The sequence below is a fragment of the Fistularia commersonii genome, chromosome 7 (assembly GCF_037954325.1).
Source record: "Fistularia commersonii isolate RoL2024-O1a breed Wild chromosome 7, RoL_Fcom_v1.0, whole genome shotgun sequence".
NCBI lineage: Eukaryota > Metazoa > Chordata > Actinopteri > Syngnathiformes > Fistulariidae > Fistularia > Fistularia commersonii.
This window is the reverse complement of record NC_141290.1, coordinates 12,056,439-12,076,057: the sequence shown is the minus strand read 5'-3', so window position 1 is coordinate 12,076,057 and position 19,619 is coordinate 12,056,439. Positions and strand designations below refer to the sequence as shown.

At 41.0% G+C, this 19,619-nt stretch overlaps 2 protein-coding genes across 5 annotated transcripts; both read left to right on the top strand.

Moving 5' to 3' along the window:
• Nucleotides 1–2,878: 2,878 nt before the first annotated feature.
• On the top strand, nucleotides 2,879–10,542 carry cyp24a1 (cytochrome P450, family 24, subfamily A, polypeptide 1). The gene is made up of 12 exons (XM_086149826.1): nucleotides 2,879–4,332; nucleotides 4,438–4,628; nucleotides 4,851–4,944; nucleotides 5,051–5,144; nucleotides 5,459–5,550; nucleotides 5,928–6,039; nucleotides 6,920–7,065; nucleotides 7,512–7,678; nucleotides 9,089–9,167; nucleotides 9,492–9,689; nucleotides 9,891–10,002; nucleotides 10,099–10,542. Exons 1-11 carry the CDS (start codon nucleotides 3,877–3,879, stop codon nucleotides 9,999–10,001), a joined length of 1,740 nt encoding a protein of 579 aa, XP_086005952.1. The 5' UTR covers nucleotides 2,879–3,876; the 3' UTR covers nucleotide 10,002; nucleotides 10,099–10,542.
• A 6,203-nt stretch (nucleotides 10,543–16,745) lies between these two features.
• manbal (mannosidase beta like) lies at nucleotides 16,746–18,895 on the top strand. Of its 4 annotated transcripts, none has more exons than XM_086148833.1 (3): nucleotides 16,746–16,892; nucleotides 17,207–17,387; nucleotides 18,432–18,895. In XM_086148833.1, the coding sequence occupies exons 2-3, from the start codon at nucleotides 17,238–17,240 to the stop codon at nucleotides 18,540–18,542; spliced, it is 261 nt and encodes an 86-aa protein (XP_086004959.1). In that variant the 5' UTR covers nucleotides 16,746–16,892; nucleotides 17,207–17,237; the 3' UTR covers nucleotides 18,543–18,895. The 4 variants fall into 4 exon arrangements, with proteins under 4 accessions (XP_086004959.1, XP_086004957.1, XP_086004960.1 ...); XM_086148831.1 differs by having other exon boundaries at nucleotides 17,155–17,387; XM_086148834.1 differs by having other exon boundaries at nucleotides 16,787–16,872.
• Nucleotides 18,896–19,619: the final 724 nt, after the last annotated feature.

The window sequence follows — 19,619 nt, the reverse complement described above, 5'->3', positions numbered from 1 at the left end:
ACAGAGAGAGACGTGGCTGGGCTGAGACAGCAAAAAATTTAAATACCACGCTATTACAGTTTGACTAAGAGGGAAATCACATTTCATTAATTTTTATCTGGACTTCTGGTTGGTGTCTGGTGGCAATTTTCTGACAAACTGAGATGCTTTTTCAAGAATAATTTTTACATACATTGAGAGAGACTGAGAGAGACAGAGAAAGCGAGAGAGCGAGAGAGCGCTAACTGCCGGCCTTCCCCATCATCTCTATCAATAGGAATGACCTACTTTCTGGCCAACATCAATAATCTATAGGCTATTGTTTGTCAGCAGAAAAAAAAATCATTAATGTTTGATGATATTAACACTGGCTCCATGTCAAGAATTTTAATGCTCAATCAAGGCCGAACACAATGTGCCACGAAACAGCGCTTCATTGAAAAACTGCCAAGCGAAAGCTTGAATGACATATATAGTTATTAAACTTGAGGGTGGAAATCTTTTCGCTGTCGCTGCCGATGCGGTTTTTGGAACATCCCTTCCGATGCTGTGAGACGCTCGCTGCTGCACGGTTGTCGGTGGGATGCGGTGTCAAGCGCCCTGCCAAACGGGAGAGGGTGGTACTGGGTGCTTAGTGCATTACTTCACTCAAGATCTGTGGTAAATATTTTCATTCTTATGGTTAGGGTGGGATTCGGAGAAGGGGCACCTCACATTCTAGGTCACCGCTGTTATGTGAGCACGTAGGCTGCTTTGACTGTACGGAGATTTTACATCTCTGCAATGAAGTAACTAAGCTCCTCTTCTGTGGCCTCCACTGTATGTGTGTGTGTACGTGTGTGTGTTTGTGCTTTCATAAATGAATGTGAATCTTTGTGTGTGTGCATGTTTGACCCTGTTTCTTTGCATGTGCCTCCACCTCGGTGTCGGTGCGGCTTCAAACCCAATCACCGAACTCACTGACCTGTCAGTCAATTTGGACATCAGCGAGTTTGAGTCATCAGGTTTGCCTGCACTGTGTGCAGCGAAGGTCATCTACCCCCCTATCTTGGTTCATCACTTATCATTCTGCCTCCTGATGTCCAAACTACATGCTTCTTGCTGATTTAAGAAGCTCGGAAAAAAAACGAGTTGCCCGGTAATTAAAACGATACATGAGAAACAAACAATGAGGCTCCAGAATCGGGATTTCACTCAGAGGCATTCGGTCAATAAAGACAAACTTTTCTCCAATAACAGGGCTACATTTCTGTAAACAAAGATGACAACATACCTGCTTATCTATACAGAGATCTTAAAAAAAATCTATTTTCTATAGTACAAAGAAACTGGTTGAAAGATCGCTTTCGTTTCAGATGATGATCGGATAATTCATTAATTCTCAAATTGCACAAACGCTCGCTTTGATCGACAAAAAAGGAAAAGAAAAAAAAAAAACAACGTGTCCTCCATTACACATTTATTGCGATAAACCCTGTCAGTCACTTATTCTACACAAGGTCACAGTGGATGATATTGCGTAGTTCTATTTGCCTCCAGAGAACATCACGACAAAACATGTTTTCTCTATGACTTGCACCCTGCTCCGTGGCAGCTGTCCGTGACATTCCCACTGTTACTTCATGTTCAGCTCAGATGAAGGATACGGTGAGGTTGAAGTTCTGGTGCGAGGCCTGGCTTATTTGGCTTTTTTTCTTTTGGGGGGGGTTGTTTTGGTGGAAAATTAAAAAGGAAAAACTGGAAAAGCGGAGAAAACTAATCACGGGGTTGCGTCAGTAATCTTAGTATTTATCAGGATCAGTTAATGGGGTGATAAGCATTAGCAAAACGTACAGAAAATAATATCCTTTTTTCCTGCAAACTTTTTTCACGTGATTTAAACAATATAAAGGCAAGGCAGTTATTTTGAATGGCATTTTTCAATGTTTCATCAAAAAGCCACCTTAGATTCCTTCCAATTGCCAAAAAGAAAATTATGAAAATAAACAAAAATTGAAAAAAATTTCTAGACCTTGGAGAAACCAGAAACAAGAAATACAAAACAAAAACAAGATCTGATTTATCAAAATGTGTTTTAGATTTGGAACAGGTTTAAAGGATTTAAAGTAAATAAAAATGTTTCTTGTTTGAAAAAAAAAGCTGTGAGTTGCACCAGGCCTGCAGTTTTGTTCAAGACACATGGAGAAGAAAATCAGAAAGTTTAGTTTTTGATTCAGGTGTCGTCAAAATCAATAGTTAACTAGCAGTCGATGAATACAAAAAGTTACAAATGATTGGGAAATAAATGTCTCCTTTCCACACTTGCAAAGGCTTTACAAGTTAAATTGTACTAATTACCATGTATGTATAACATCAAGATGTTGATGGTTTTTTTTACTGTGATCAAAAATATTGACATGATTTGAAAAAAAGATTCCAAGTCATAGACGTTAAAAAAATCAATGCCGAGATAATCAGGACAAGAAGATAAGAGGTATAATGTTTTTGAATAAGAGTACATAAGAAAGAAAAAAAAAGATAACCTTCACTAATTCAGATTGAAGCGTGTGTGCTACATTTTGGGGCGATCTTTAAGGTTTTATTTTGGTTTTGTTTTTCTTTGTTTTCTCCTTTGCATTTCAGGTTGTGGCTTCGCAAAAAAAAAAAAAAAAAAAAAAAAAAAAAAAAAAAAAAAACCAAAGCAGGCTCAGCCAAACCTGGCAGGGCGCTTATCTTTGGCAGTGTATTTCCACATATTTCACACAGTTGTTTTTTGGAGTATGTGTTTTCGGGACACGATGTATTCTTGTTATCGCCAGCGGGCGGCACACAGCTTGGATGTGACAATGATCTTGTCACCTTCCCTCCCCTGACGGGATGAAAGTATCGCTGATAAAGACTGTTTCTACCATTTTAAACAAGGTCACGACTTGGCTACTGCCATTGATCATTGAAATTAAGGTGTGATTGGATTGAAATTAACAGAGACTGGCCTCGAATAAAAGGCCGCAACTGCTTCCTGTGTTCTGAATAGACAAAGCTCTGCTGTTTGTTAAGTGGAGCCGATGCCAATCGGAGACTGCAGTCTCTCTTACGACCTGCGGGAGGTTTTCGACGGAGATCTGATTTACCATAAGCGCTGAGAACGTGAGCCCGCTTTGCACCAAATTTATTTAGTAAAACAAGCTTTCGGTGTTATTTTTATTTTATAAATTGTGATTAGTACGTGATTAGAATGACAATTAACACTTTATCTGACCATTTCTAGAACCGTCTTTGTTCGTGGTTTTGGACTAGGAAGCGTAATCATATGTTTTTGAAACTTTGTGACCAAACATAAATATTACCGACGGCGATCTAACAACTCAAATGCATCGCACATCTGCCGCAGAATCACATTTCCACCCTGAGCCTTTTAAAGGGTCTTTCCACGTATTTCATGCGTTTCCATGGCAGCTGATGGGGTCAATAGGGGGCTTGTGTGTGAATGACAGCAGGTGTGGAATATTCACAACTCCTGCTCTTTTGTTCGCTTTTTTTAAAAGAGTTACAATCTGTGGCATGAGTAGTCATACAACTGTCACATTTTTACATCTTTTTGATTTTTTTTTTCTATATTCGCTCTTAGGATTAAACAATTGGACATGCAGCCACACAACTGCACACACACTACAAACACACACACAGTCAAATATTTGTCCACGGTGCAGAAGTGTGGCAGTAGTATTTGCTTTGCCAAAGTTTCAGTTCTGAAAGACGGTTCAAGCGAACCGCGCCACCTTCACTGTGGCCTGTGTGTTTATTTATAAAGCGCCAGGGGAGGGGTGGGGGTGGAGGATAGGGGAGGGGGTGCGGGGTGGGGGGGTCACTTCCTTGGTCTATCTGAGGTCATACGATCCTCTCAACGTGGATCCATAAATGAATGGTGGGTTCGACGGCCACACCATGCCGCACAGACCCCTGATTGGTTCGGTGCACGGCAGGAATAAACACTGTCAAGGTATATATATTGCAGCAAGGTGTGACAGTTCCAAGAAACGAGGAAAGCCCAAGATAACGAAGAAGAGCCGCGGTCACACTTTTTCCCCCCCGCCGAGACATTTACCCGCGAATTGGAGGATGAGGGCGCAGATCCAAAAAGTTCCTCAGATCGTGGAGCTGCTGAAGAAGAACTCGGTGGGTCTCCAGCACTTCAAGCCCACATCCTCAGTGTGCGTTCTGGAGAAGGATGCTGTGGAGGTTGCGCGCTGCCCCCGCGCCGCCTCCACAACGCACAGCCTGGACTCGATACCGGGACCCACCAACTGGCCCCTGGTCGGCAGTCTGGTGGAGCTCCTGAGGAAAGGGGGTCTGACGAGACAACATGAAGCTCTGGTAAGATATACACCATCTCGATCTGAGCACAAAAAAAAGCAAAGAAATTAAAATCATCTTCATCGATTTCTTTTTTTTTTTTTTTTTTTTTTGCAACTTCTTCAGGTTGATTATCATAAAAAATTTGGCAAAATATTCCGGATGAAGCTCGGCTCCTTCGAGTCGGTGCACATTGGTGCGCCCTGCTTGCTGGAAGCGCTCTACAGGAAGGAGGGCAGTTACCCCCAGAGGCTGGAGATCAAACCCTGGAAAGCATACAGAGACCTGAGGGACGAGGCGTACGGGCTTCTTATCCTGTAAGTGCACTTTAAAAAAAAAATCGTTGCGATTTCGGTCCTCAATTTTACGGCATTTAAAAAGCGTGGTTTAAATCCAAGCCTTGATTTTTTTTTTAATTCTTATTATTTATTTATTTTTGCGATTCCGGTCCCCAATTTTGAGGCAAAATACGCTCTTAAAAAATGCGGGGCTGATCCAAGCCTTGATTTGATTTTTTTTCTTCTATTTTTTTTCCACAGAGAAGGAAAAGACTGGCAGAGAGTGAGGAGCGCGTTTCAGCAGAAACTCATGAAACCGACAGAAGTGGTGAAGCTGGATAGAAAAATAAATGAGGTGAGGGGGTGGTCTGAAAGCAAGAAAACAATCTGTACACGGAGTCATTTGGTGTGTTTTTTCATGTTTTTACATGTTTTGGCTGATCACTACTGTTTTGAAACAGGTGCTGGCTGACTTTGTTGGCAGGATTGGGAAAATAAACGTGAATGGGAAGATCGAGGACTTGTACTTCGAACTGAATAAATGGTCTTTTGAGAGTAAGCTGAGCTTCATTTCTTACCATCTATGTCATTACATTTATAAAAAAAAGTATAAATAATAAGTTGATCTGCTCTCAGAGATTGGCATTGTCACTAGAAAAAAGTTTTTCACACAAATAAAAAATGTATATATGTAAAAATATGTATGTATGTAAAACTCTATTAAAATGACATTAACTGTATGGATCAATATACAATTATTCGTTTGTGAGCTCAATTGAAGATATCAGTGCCTGAATTGAGGGAAAAAGATATGATTTAAGAGTGTGAGGGATTTAATTTAATATTCTGTTTTTCTTTCTCCAATACAGCAATCTGCCTTGTCCTCTATGACAAGAGATTCGGGCTGCTGCAGGAGAAAGTCAATGAAGAAGCCATGAACTTCATCACTGCGGTGAAAACAGTGAGTACGCTTCCTCCTCATCCCGTCCTGAACGCCGTTTAGCTAAGGATTTATGATCATTCCTGAGACATTTTAGTTTGACACCCCCACCCCCAAGCCTTTAGAAACAGGCTGGTTCATCAGGTTCACCTCTGCTGAGGTCAGCTGAACTACATCTGGCTATGCAGCAGTTCAGTGTCTGACTGCCTCCCTCTATCTCTCGCTCTCTCTCTTCCTAAAACTCTGGATTTACTGGGGCAAACCAATATCATCCACAGTCAACAGATAAAAATTGTAAGCTCACAAAGGTCTCGTGGGTCAAAGAGTACAAGCATAAACACAAGAGATCTACGTGAAGGATTTGCTAAACCTTCTTTTCTCCCTGTCGCTCTTTGCAGATGATGAGCACATTTGGTATGATGATGGTGACGCCTGTGGAGCTCCACAAGAACCTCAACACCAAAACGTGGCAGGACCACACCGCGGCATGGGACCGCATTTTCAGCACAGGTACACACGCCCGCAAAAAGATGGCACTGTCGAGCAGATGAGGAAGAGGACGAAGCCCCACTGCCTCCTCATACTGCACTATCATTTTACAGCTCTCGATACAGTTTGCCCTCCTCACCGACCAAGAGCTGGTTAAGTTAGGTGATAGATAGAGCAGAGGGTGAATTTGAACCGGGCGCCTCAGTTCTTTGTGTACTTGGCACTCGGGGTAAATGATAGCCAGAGTCGTAGTAAACTGCATGACCTAAGAGGGTAGAAACCTGCCAAATATTTGTAGTAGCAGTAGGTGGGAGTGAAATACAGAGTGAGGAACATGATGATGCTGGTTTGGCTGTTTATTTGGCTAACACACACACACACACACACACACATACACACACACACACACAAACACACGCACACACTCGGAAACACACCCCTTCCCAAAAATATGGTCACAAACCTCACACAAACCTCATAAGTATCTGTCTGTGCCCTGGGAGTGAGCAAAAACTGACCGTCAGTCAGTCGCTTCGTCACAATCGTCTGTTTTTGAGTTTGTTTGTTTTTTAAATCCAGCTCAGTTGACCAGATAAACAGTTTCCAAACAAGTGAAACCAGAACGGCTTTTACAGAAAGAGGGAAGCATGTCAGTCCCTTCAGGATGTAGATTGTGCAGATCGTATGACATATAAGGATGAGAGGAACTGAAATAGCATGTTTGGGTTTCCAACAGCGTTGATTTCTCATGAACTGTAAACACCACCACCGGTAATAACTTGTGCACAAACCAGGGCAACCTATATAGATCATCCCGATAACCGCCACCATATCTCAGCTGAGCACGTGATACATTTCAATGGAGACAGTGAATTTTGACCGAATGACCGTCTTTCCTCAGCCAAAGTCTATATTGACAAGAAGCTGAAGAGGAATGCTGTCAGGGCTCCTGATGACCTAATCGGTGACATCTTGCATCACAGTTGCCTCTCCAAGAAGGAGCTGTACGCCGCCATCACCGAATTGCAGATCGGGGGAGTGGAAACGGTAAGGAGACACATATGAGATTTAGAAAAAAAAATCAACTAAATTCGGGCTCGCCATTTTAGTCCAAACATGTTTCGATTTGAAAAAAATAATAAGATATCGCAATTGATATGAGAGACAAATCAATTTAGCCCACGTTCCCCATAGAAGCACACTGTGCACCTTTCGCCTAATTCCCTTCCGGCCAGTGAAAAAAGTTCAACCTCTATGACAAACAGGTGCTGCTGTTACGGTGCTTCAAAAGCAGAAAATGAAGGTTATGTGAATGTAACTGTGGAGCCTTTGAGGAACCCCAAACATTTCTCAACTCCTTTCAGGACCCCACTGAGGAATGCACTCAGAGTGGCTGCCCCACTAATTGACATCTCCCTCTGCCCTTTTCCTTCTTTTTCTTCCCCTCTCTTCCTCTCAATCTCCCTTTCCCTCACTGTGTTTACGTTTCTCAGACTGCCAACAGTATGCTGTGGGTTATTTTCAACCTGTCACGTAACCCCGGGGCCCAGAGGAAGCTGCTGAAGGAGATTAGAGAAGTCTTGCCTCCAGACCAGGACCCATGTGGAGAGCACATCAAGAGCATGCCCTACCTCAAAGCCTGCCTCAAAGAGTCTATGAGGTACAGTACGACAACCGCCGCTCTGTCCGCACAAACAACCCAGTCTTGCTCAGCTCCTGGCCACTACCGTGGCAAATAATTAGCAGGTAGTAAAAGGCAGCACAAGTGGCACAGTACTGGACAAACTCTACAACTCATAAGCAACCCCGAGATGCCTGGGCCGTACGTGACGTCATGTCATCCGCCCGATATTTCATTTGACCAATCGGACTCACTGGAGGCGTCATAAGTTATTTGGCGACAGGAAAATTCATATGTAATTTGGATTGTTTATTTGGGAGTTAACAAATAACAAAATACGTTTTTCGAGACTGACATGCTCAAATTACAGTTCGGGCGGTTTATACAAGGGGTTCTCATCGAGACCAACATATTTTTTGAATCAACACGTGGTTCAGGGAGCCTCCCATAGACATTAAAAACACATTCATACAATGAAATATCAGAACCAATTCATGTGAAATTCGAGTTTAAAAGCGGTTGAGAGAAAGTGTAACTTAAACTGTAATGGGTGGTTTGCGTGTTTCTGGATGCAATGCTTTCACAGACTACCTTACAGGTCAAGGGCCGAAAAGAAAGCAATGTTTCGTTTGATGTTACAGAATTCTGCTTCAATGGAGGTCCAATCATATTTGGCTCTATTAGTCATTTAGGCTCAGGTGTCACGGACAAACCCATGAGCGTGCTCTCTCCCTGGCTCATAAACAGCCTATCGAACCCCTTGATGATAGAGTGGCATGTGTGTGACAGGTGTGTGTTGTTTCGGCTACGCCATCAACACCGGACCCATCAGTAGAAACAATGGCGAGTGAGAACATAAATGCGTGGACATAAATAACCCTGCCTTCACCAATATGCAACACATGACAGACATCTGACGCCATGATTATTTTTTGAAAGCAAAATGATTGATCATTTTTTTTGCGTTGGTTTATTTCTTTCGTTTTTAATAATGAATCAACCCAGGTTAAAAGAAAAAATATATATAATAGAATCAAAAATTGACCGTGTTGCATTTTTCAGGTACATTCGCCAGCAGTACCACGGTGCTTAAGAACCCTAAAGTCCCACTCGCGACTGGCTGAAAAACAGGCCTCATGAGAATTGGTGGCATGACAAGCAATAACAAGTTCTCGCAGCTTAGAATCTGTGGTCACGTTCAAATGATTTTCTCCCGTCTTCTCGTGAAGTCACAAGTTGTCTATGATGTTATTTAAGGCTAATACCCTTACCACTTCACCCAGGGAATGTATCTGACCTCTGACTGGAGCTTATATCTCACCTCATCTTGCACCGTGAAAAACATAGGAGTGTGTTTAGCTGCCGTTAAACAGCTTAGACATGCGTGTCATGCTACATTACAATTTCGCAGGGGCCATATTCCCATGCTCTGTTTTCAAATTCTTACAGGTTATCGCCATCAGTTCCATTCACAAGCAGAACCCTGGACAAAGACACTGTGTTGGGAGATTATGCCATTCCCAAAGGAGTAAGTGGCTTAGTTCTCGTTACCATACACCTGACATGAGCAGATTACATTCTTGCATTAATTTACATTAGACTGATGTATGAATAAGGCATGTTAGAAAAACGGCTCACACACTGTACAAAGTCTAATTGTAGAAGTGTGTGTGAGGTTAATTTGAACACCATAGAGGGATTAGATTTATTGCATCAAGGTCTTTATCGGCCCTTCATAATCCACTGTACTGTCTAACGTAATTAGTTTTCTTTTAGCAAGTAATCTGAAGTTCTGTAACTTGATTGTTCTAGAGTGATGAAAATTAATCCGTCTATGTCCATTTTTGTTCAGACAGTTTTGATGATAAACAGCCACGCGCTCGGCTCCAACGAGGAATACTTTGACGACGGGAAGCAGTTCAAGCCTGAACGCTGGCTTCGAGAGAACAGCACCATCAACCCCTTCGCGCACGTTCCATTCGGCATCGGGAAGAGGATGTGCATCGGTCGGAGGCTGGCCGAACTGCAGCTGCAGCTTGCAATGTGCTGGGTAAGACCAACAACTTGGGACTTGATTTAACCGAATGGATATAGATTCGTGCTGTAAATGTAATTTCATCTTATTTCATTGCTGATAACTAATATTTTTAAAATAGTGTATGCAGTGAATGTAGTGGTGCTGCAAAGGTATTCTCTCACGTGACTCTGGCAGAGTTTCTCTGGCTGACTGTTCCTCTTCTTTTCCTGACAGCTGGTCAGGGACTACGAGATCGTGGCGACAGATAATGAATCACTGGACGTGATCCATTCTGGACTCCTGGTTCCAAACAGAGAGCTGCCTGTTGCCTTCATCAAAAGATGAGGTAGGATCTGCAGCCTCTCTGTTTTACGAATACACATTCATTCAGCATTAATGTGTTTAAATGAGCTAATCATTCGTTCTCTTTCTCACCTCTCAGGTTCCACACCCAGCCCTCCTTGTGTTGCTGCTCTGTAAATAGAAACAAAAGAAACAGAAATGATAACACATGTAACAACACCATAAATACCTCAAACCTATTTAAAACTATTTCTTATGTCTCTTAATAACTGACCAAAACACCAGTTGTTATGTACAAACTGAATGTTGTACCGAGGCAGCTGTCTGCAAATTTTAATGTTATGTCCTCACACGTGTATGTAGATGTGATAGTATTACTTTCTAAGTTTATATACATATGTATATATATGTATATACATATATACATATATATACACATATATATATATTTGTGTAATGATGCAACTATTTGTAATGCATTGTGTATATAAAGTGCAATTGTACTAATGTAATATTGTACATTGTTTTATGTAGAAACATATTTTATTCCCTGATATATACATGAATAAACAGAATGAAGGTGCATGGTCTGTCCAAACTGGTGCTTTCTTGAGGTCGCTGACATTTTCAAAGTTTTAAGTATTCCACCTCTTTTACAGCTTGTACTTTTTAATCACAAACAGAATGCTCCACTCGATAGACATAGCAAAAATGTATTACATTACACTCAATTTTTTTTTTCAAATATTTGTCACAACTTCAAATCCTTCAGATCAAGACAGACACATTATGTTTGATTTTGAAATAACAATATGAAAACACTGGTGGACAAAGCACTCTGATTCGTCACCAGCAGTCTGGTCCTTGAATGTCTCCACTGGAGACGTCCAGTCGGCAACCTCACTAGAAGCCCAAACCACCTCAACAACACTCCTTCCTCACTTGCCTTGTGGTTACAAAACCATTAAAACCTGCAGGACACCAATGGCCTAACCAGATCTGAATGGCCTCCTTCTACTACCTGAAGACCTCCCTGACAAATATAGGACTCCAACAGGGCCCAAAAAGATTCCATATCCCTGACCGCATAAAGTCCATTCAATGACAATCTGTGTAAAATAAGTGTCGCAGCCTGAAAAAAAATGAATGAGCGCAAGTTCAAAATTTGTCAGGGTTGAACTATATATTTAACTGTGCTAGCCTAATCCTTCAGTTTCAGTCACGTTATACAATATAATTTCCCACTGTTGCTGCACGCATGGTAATGGGGCTGCTTACGTTAAGAAGGTGAGTTATGAGGATATGAGCTTAAGCATAATGTTATTATAGACACCGCAATACATTGAAAGATTGCAAAAATAGAAACGCAGTTGATGATGTGAGGGAAAGAGTCTCATGTAAATAAGGGAAGGGTCCCAGAAGTGGGATGTTGGGACCCTCGTAAAGGGGCTTGGTTGGACGGTGTGTAAAGTTTAAAAACAATTATTTATAAGCATACCAAGAGAACATTGGAAATTACCATTAAACTGAGAGACAACCTAAAAAATTGCAAGAAATTACCCGCAAACTCAGATTAACAGATTTAATAATTACATGATCATTTCTAGTACCCTCGCCCAAAACCTAGAAATTCACTTGCCAAAAATAAGGAGGATAACTCCTACTAATTAAAAAATGAAAACGTTACCACTGTTGGAAACTATTCAAATTTAAATCAGAAATTAAGGACAGGCGGAAACCTGGCATTCAATGCCACAGCTAGGGATAATGTTGAGTGACAAAAGAACAAGTGTATATTAATATTAAGAATTTGTATCTATTTTTCACACAAAAAAAGTTTCATCTCCTTATTTTTCAACCATTTTTTTTCTCTCCGATGAAATCCATTATCTATGAACATACAAATACTTCCGTAAACTGTTTAACACAACTGCAGTGACTGGTGAGTGAGATTTCAATTATAAACTTGAATAAGATGCTGACCAGACCATTATGTGGCTTGGTGAAAAAAACAATTCCCTGTAAGAAGTAACTTCAGGGGAAATATCAAGTATTAATCACAGAAGGCACCGGATCATTGTTTATAATAAGAAGAACATTGCAATGTGTTATCTCAAACATCCAAACTTCTTCTTTTACATTCCCCCAATCTTTTTGATTTTATTCATCTCATGATTAATTTTCAACTGATGAAAGTATTGAGGGGAGATTAAATTAAAAAGTAGACGACAATTCTCCAGATTAAGAAAAAATTCCTGAATAAAAAAATTAATACATAAAAAGGATACAAACAAATCACTCATTAGATATTCAAAGTGGTCCAGTATAATAGGTAGGAGGGAATTGACAGTCATTATAAGAGGAGAATAATTGACCCCAAATCAGCAACAGCGGGAATGACGAGTGGTACTTGTGCAACACCGTCCTCTTGTGGTCAAATTAGTATTTCACTAATATATATATCTCAATTTCAAGTCCCTCGATGTCAAAAATAAATTTCGTGACATAAATGTAATTCATATTTTATTCTATTGAATATACATATATTGATTTTATATAGTAACAAGCAAGCAAATATATCAACCGCAAGATTTGAGAAATTATATTAATGAGAGTTGATGAACAGCTATCCAAAACTGTTAGAAAATGCTTGTTTAACTGTATTAAATAATGTACGGTAAGCTGATTGCAGTTCGTGTTATCTCTCATAAGCAAGTATTATTTCTCTATTTGACAGGGGAGGTCTATATAAGAATATTTCTCAAAATGCCCCACCCTTTGATAAAAAGGTACATTTTCCTTTTTAAGTGACTTGAGGGAAAAGTTGAAAATGCAGACGATAAGAATAAAAGGAAACACAATGAAACAGTATACCACAATTAGCAAAACTTTTTTTACCTGCTCATATGTCTACCATTTGTTTTAGTGGTAAAGTTGGAAAATTATTCCAATTATCTGCCCTCGATATAGGAGGAAGAGGATGTTTTCTGCAGATTTGAGGACCACCAAAGGGACTGGGTCAAGACCCAAGTCAGGAATCCAGGAGTTTTTTTTTACTTGCTTTCAAAAAAATTAAAAAAACAGCTCAAGGATATCGAACAGTATGTTTAAAAAAAATTCATTTAAAAACATACATTTTTATTCTGTAATTTCAGAGACTCAGCCTCATACGGTCCTTTTGTGAGGCAGCTTGGATCATGAGCACTTAACTATAATTTGTTGTAACTCATAATGCCACATTTTCAGGGCTTGGAGCCAAAAGGTATTAAAAGCCAAATGGCTTGAAGATCACTAGGTACACCTTTAAGTTACCCCTTTCCGATTATTGCAGTCACAAATCATGAAATCATATAAATATAAATCATCAGCTTTGTCCTTGTGTCTTGTGAACTGCTCTCTGAAACGTTCATATTCCCCTAGTACCCACGGTCCTTTGGCTCCAAGCCCTTCATTCATTACCAGATGTATTTAATTGGCCTGTAAACCTTGTGTTAAATACCTGTGCCAATCAGGTATTGGAAGCTATAATCCAGTGTTTCAATATCCGTCCTCTGCATTCTATTAAACAGGTCTAAAGGGGTGCCAAAATACTAATTTATTAATGTGATTGTTGTAACTTTCATTCTTTATGAAGCGCCAAGTGAAATGGTTCACACCCAACCCAAATAAAAAATCATCTAAAAACCCAAATAGAAATGTTACTCTTGTCTTCAGGGCTCTTTATTCATTTTGATCGTTTGGCCGGTGAAATGCCTGCTTTCTCTCAAATGCAATGAAACTGAATGGTCTTCTTCTGGATGGGAGCCCAAAATTAGATTTTGAAAAACTCAACAGTAATGGCTCTCCAGAATTTACAGCCCGGTCACTCAATATAATCAACAAACTTTTTTGCAGCTTTCGGAGGAACTGTTTCCTTGGAACATCTAAATAAAACTGCTCATACCAGAGTCTGTGGATTATCAAGAGAAACCTGGTCATGTGTTTGGAAAAATGGCCCCGCTGTAGATATTTCAAATGTTCAGCTACACAACAGTCACTCTATTCAGCTACACTGTAGCTGAGAGAAAGCAGACATCTCTTCGGCTGATATCTCCAAAAATCTGCCATTCACACTAAAATGATCTCAATGGATACATTACGCTGCAGGCTAGAGGGAAAATATGTTTTTTGTTCTTTTATTCATGGCTGACAGTCTGTGAAGCAGTTTAGTTGTCCTCACCCACTCTGCAGGAACCAAGGCGCCTGTCCTGTTGGCTTGTAGGTCTTCATAGGAGCTTCTGAAACCACATTGCCTCCACTGGCTTCATCATATCACACCCACCATGGGGAGGACTGTCAGTGGGACCACAGTGCTGGAGATCCGTCTGGAGCCTAAGAGCAAGATGAGAGCAGTGTGAGCCGAAGAAGTCACACTTAAAGCCCAAATGCAAACACTCCGAGCATGTTACATCGATTAGAACAAGGCTGTTCTGAGCTGCCACCTTATCGTGAAATTCAAACTGTTTGCTATGATCCCTATAGTTAGACTAGTAAATAGATGCATTTATGTGTGTGTGCAGTGGGGAGATAGTTGTGAGCTTGAGAGACAAATTATTCCACGAGCATTAATTACAGATAAAATCAAATTTCAGGATGTGCAGGAAAATTATTCTATATGCTTTTGCCTCATTGGATCTTGCTGCAGTCCAGTCATGGAAACATTAAGAAAGAATAAAACAGTTCAAAGAAGCGGCATCTCATAACAATCCTCCTGCTGCATGAACACTGGACATTTTCAAATACCTGTCACAGGAAGTCAGCTGCTTTGTAAAATCAATATTGTTTTAACAGTGAAGTTGAGCTCAGGACAAAGTCAACTCAAGGGGTTGATTCACTGTCTTCAGCCTAAATCCTGCCACTTAGGACACTTTTCTTTTCACTTATGCAGAGAAAAATATGTTTGTTTTGGGGGGGTTAGGAAGGATGAAGGAAGGAAAAATAACTGAAGGGAATACATAGTCCCAAATATGTGCAACATTTTGGATCAGGACATTGGAAGAGGCTGATGTGGTTTTCTCCTCTGGTGGAGAAGATGGGCTCCTGCAGACACAGCTCACAATGTTGTGCAAAAAAAGCCAGTCTGCCAGTCAGGAAGTCCAGGAGTCAGTCACAGAGGGTAGGGTGCAGGCCGGGGGGGGAGGGGGGAGGGTCATTCTTGAAGCGTGTAGGGACGGTGTACTGGCTGAGGGAGAGTCTGAAGATGGCGGTGAGAACATCAGCCAGCTCGTTGTCACAAGCTCTGAGGGCCCGCCCTGGGATGTTGTCCGGTCCGACTGCCTTGCGGGGGTTGATCCTTCTCAGCGCTCAATGTACCTAGTCTGATGATACTGTTGGGAGAGAGGAGGAGTCCAGGGCGGGGGTTGGCAGTCCCGTCGTGTGTGTAACTCACCTCTGTGTTGTGGTTGGGGTTCTCAAAGCGGGTCATCCGGCAGGTTGTCCGTGATGATGCCGATGGTGGACATGTAGTCCGTGATGTGCTGCAGGCCTTACACACACACACACACACACACACACACACACACACACACACACACACACACACACACACACACACACACACACACACACACACACACACACACACACACACACACACACACACACACACACACTAATTAGTACTGTGGCAAGGACTGAAGGACATGGAATATGGACCCCAAGACTATTATAACTGTTTCAGTTATATACTGTTTATATAACTTTATTCTATACTGTGTAATAAAATGATGATTCTGTAATGTTACAATTGTGTTTTCCACTTTAATTGGATTTGGCTGTTATCTAGTGTTAGATGTATTCGAAATATATCACTCATTATTCCTAAAGAGGAGAACCCAGACCTCGCTAGATTATCTTATTTCTCTGTTGCACTCAGAAATTCATTTGGATATCCCACTTTTCAATAACCTAAACTTTCTTTCACACCATCAGATGTATTGGGCAGCATGCTTTGTCAAGGTCATGAAAAATCGCTCGTCCTTGCTAACCGTGAGGGCTATTTTACAAAGAGACAGTTTTGAGATTTGATCAACAGAGATTAGAGAAACAAATGAATTAATAAATGGAAATAATAATTAATGGAACGGTAGCACAGTAGTGAGGCCTACTTCTGCCTTACAGTAAGAAGGTCCCTGGTTCGATTCTGACGTTTGCATATTCTACCAATGTCTGTGTGTATTTATTCGGTTTCCCCCCTAAGCCCAAAAACATGCAGAAGGTTCACTGAAATACCTAAATTGCCAAGATGTGTGAATCACAGTGTGAATTCTTGAACGTCTCTATATGTGGCCATGTGATTAACTGGAGACCAACCCAGGGTGAACCTCGCCATCTCCCAATCACAGATCGGATAGGCCTGAGCACCTATGCGACCCTGAGTACAGGATAAGCCTAATACATAACAATAATAATTACGATCTATTCACATTATGGATTGGAAATAATACATACCTCGGTAAAAGGAAACCTTACCAGAGATGGCACACACAACATGAAGCATAAATGGATGCACAGTAGTGATGTCAGGACTTTCCTAACTTATATCTATCTAGTAGTCTGTCTGTTTATATCACTCCTTGTTTTTTTTCCTTTTACCTTTGTCATTTTTAGTACGAAGTTACACGCGTTGCAAATTGCTGTTTTTCTCCTTAGGGATGACCCCTGGTGATTGTCCAAAGCCCGCCGTTAGAGGGCGCCATTCTCAAACCAATCGTCTCTCCGGTAGACGTCACAGATTTGTGACCTCACTTCCGCCAAGCGGATGTATCTTTTTCTTTCTTCATTAGTAAACCAAATTAGCATTTTCCACTTGGTAGTCATTGTCTTGCTCGTTTGATACCCCTAATTTTATATTCCGTATTCCCAAAACAAAACAGTTAAGTGTTCCCTCCACCGGTAAGATTTGAGTCCTCTGTCAGCGCTGCATTTAGACGATGTGAACATGTGTTAGCTCTCTATTGACTTGGCTACGTCTTCACGTAGCTACGTCGCAAATTTAAGGGTAAACTAGACAAAGTGCATGATTTTTATGGTAGTGAAATCGTGTTAACTCGTGTTTGGCAAATATTGTCAATTTCCCGCGTATGTGATGTTGAGGTCATATTAGCTACGCATGTAAAGTAAGTGTATTTTCTGTGATTGTTTTTCTTTTTGACAGGGTTACCATTCCCACAAGTCGGCTACCTTCTTACTACCTCTTCACCTGTCAGGTTCTAGAACGACGCTTGAGAGGGCAGCATCATGTCTGCAGACCTGGATCTGTCTCCTCCAGAGGTCCCAGAGCCCACTTTCCTGGAGAGCCTCCTGCGCTATGGGCTCTTTCTGGGCGCCATCTTCCAGCTTATATGCATCCTGGCAATCATCTTCCCCAACTCCAAAGGTCACGAGCAGGTAGGACGCAGCGAATAGAAGGGCAACAAGGGTTAAAAAGAGGAAATGTGCAAAATGTCAAGGGTTGAAATGTACAGCATATAAGCGGAAGCATTAGCTGAAAGATAAACAAAGGGCAGAGTTCAGGAAGTAAAAGAGAACTCAGGCACAGAGTTTGCAACCTTGATTGGTGGTTTTAAGATGTTGGCTAGACAACTGTCACATGATGGTTACCATAGAAGCCTGAAACTAGGATTTGCAGAAACTTGGATCTGTTGAAAGCATCTGGGCTGCAAATTCACATCCACTTTTTGATAGTTCCTATTAAAAATGACCAGGAAATAAAATCTGTTTAAAAGAAAGTTGTGAGACATTGACAGATTAAATTCATCTGTACCTGCATCAAGATAAAACTCTAATCTTTGCTTTTACTGACCTCTGAGCTTGTCACAAAATCTGTGTGACGTTTTAATCTTTCTAAAATTAATTCCCACAAGCAGCTGCTTTTTTTCCCTTTAATTTCAGTGAGGGTATTGTTGCCCAGTTAATTGCACAATCGCCATACTTGAAAATTGATGACAGATTTATTTATATCCAAAATCCACAGTCTTAATTATTCTATATTAGACTTTGTCAGCAGATGCACTGATTAATCTCTACAGTATGTTGCCACCGCAGCAGCCCACTGTCGTTCTAAGGCCAGACAATAGAAATGATTTCGCTCACAGAAACAGTGCTGACAGAGGCAAAGTGATGAAACTCCCTCTGATTTCTTTTGCTCTGTGTGTGTGTGTACATATAAATGAGTTCTTGAACTAGGAATTCCAATGCTAAGCCCATTTAGTTATGTAAAACGACATTGCTAAAACTTGGCTTAAAAATCACTAACTCCCTGCATGTTGAATATATGACAAATATGTGAGGGTTAGTCAGCAAAAAGCCTTATCCAAAAATACACACTTCTGTAAGTGCTTGTAGGGTCTTATTATCACACCACATTTCATTGACTCAGAGGATTCTTTGTGAAACGCAATGTGACTTCTGCTTCCTGTGTTTGCTCAACAGGAGGAGACGGAGTCCGCTAATGGCAAGACTGCCGAACAGACGAAGAAACCCAAAGGAGCGGCAGCCCCAATAAGACAGAAACCCAAGAAAGAGAGCAAAAAGAAACGATAGATAGTTCTGGGTGTTTGTTTACGTGTGTGTTTGTGCCTGCACATGTGCGACTGCTATTTGACCTTGAGAATGGATGTGTTAAATCACGAATAAGTCATCTTCTTCTATTAGTAGCCACTACATTATACAAAATAGTTTTATAATATGACATCAGAAATTATGTGAGTCAAGTTTATACTGAAAACATTCAATCCAGTATTACAAGTCATTTGTTCTCCTGACTGCTTATGGGACTATATTTGTACTGTATATTGTTTTTAAATTTTAGTTATTAAAAAAAATCAACCAAATTGAATTACGATAATCAGATGCATTCTTTTTGGGTGAATAAAGAGTAAAAAAAAAACAAAAAATTCATGCACTGTGTTTTCTTCATAAAGTTTGAGTTTCTTGCCAGAACAAGCAGTTGTTGCAGCTGCTGAGCTATAATGTTTTCTGTATCTTCAGCTGGTCCTAAGGAATATGTGGATGTTAGGTGAGTGACGGTTCTGAGGAACATTCAGAGGATAATATTCGATTAAAGTTTGAGATTTGGGCGAATATTAACATATAACGACAAATGAGAACGAATATATCGAGGGGAGATAAGAAACTATGTGAAATAACAACATCAGGTCACCAGTGGATCGTGACGTGCATTCGCCTATTAACCGAAATCTGAGCTCGGGCCGAAGTCCCGCTGCTTGATGGAGAAGTGTGAGTCGCCTAGCAACCGAACCCTCGGGCTAGCAAGAGAGCTAGCATGGTTATTGCTAAAATCAAAACGTTCGTGATTTGTAGAATGGTTAGAGGTGTTCATTAGAATATAGTCTTAAAACTATATACTATTTCATTGTGACCAAAGGGGTATTTTTATGAAAAAAATACAAAAAAGCTAAGGGGGAGGGGTGGTTGGGGGGCTGGCAACGCCTCGGTGAACCCGAACTGCGTCAGGTTTACGCGACTCGACGTGAATCCTGACGCCGCGGCCGCTGCGTAAAGAGCGTAATACCCAATTCCCGAGTGTTTAGCCAGCGTTGCACTATCTCCAGTCCCCCCCCCAATGAGGCACGTCTTCACACCACGCCGCTCCTCCTG

Coding starts and splice junctions, on each gene's coding strand:
- cyp24a1 (XM_086149826.1), top strand. CDS start 3,877: ATGAATGGTGGGTTCGACGGCCACACCATGCCGCACAGACCCCTGATT. Junction 5,145..5,458: donor GAATAAATGGTCTTTTGAGA/GTAAGCTGAGCT, acceptor TCTCCAATACAG/CAATCTGCCTTGTCCTCTAT. Junction 6,040..6,919: donor GGACCGCATTTTCAGCACAG/GTACACACGCCC, acceptor GTCTTTCCTCAG/CCAAAGTCTATATTGACAAG.
- manbal (XM_086148833.1), top strand. CDS start 17,238: ATGTCTGCAGACCTGGATCTGTCTCCTCCAGAGGTCCCAGAGCCCACT. Junction 17,388..18,431: donor ACTCCAAAGGTCACGAGCAG/GTAGGACGCAGC, acceptor TTTGCTCAACAG/GAGGAGACGGAGTCCGCTAA.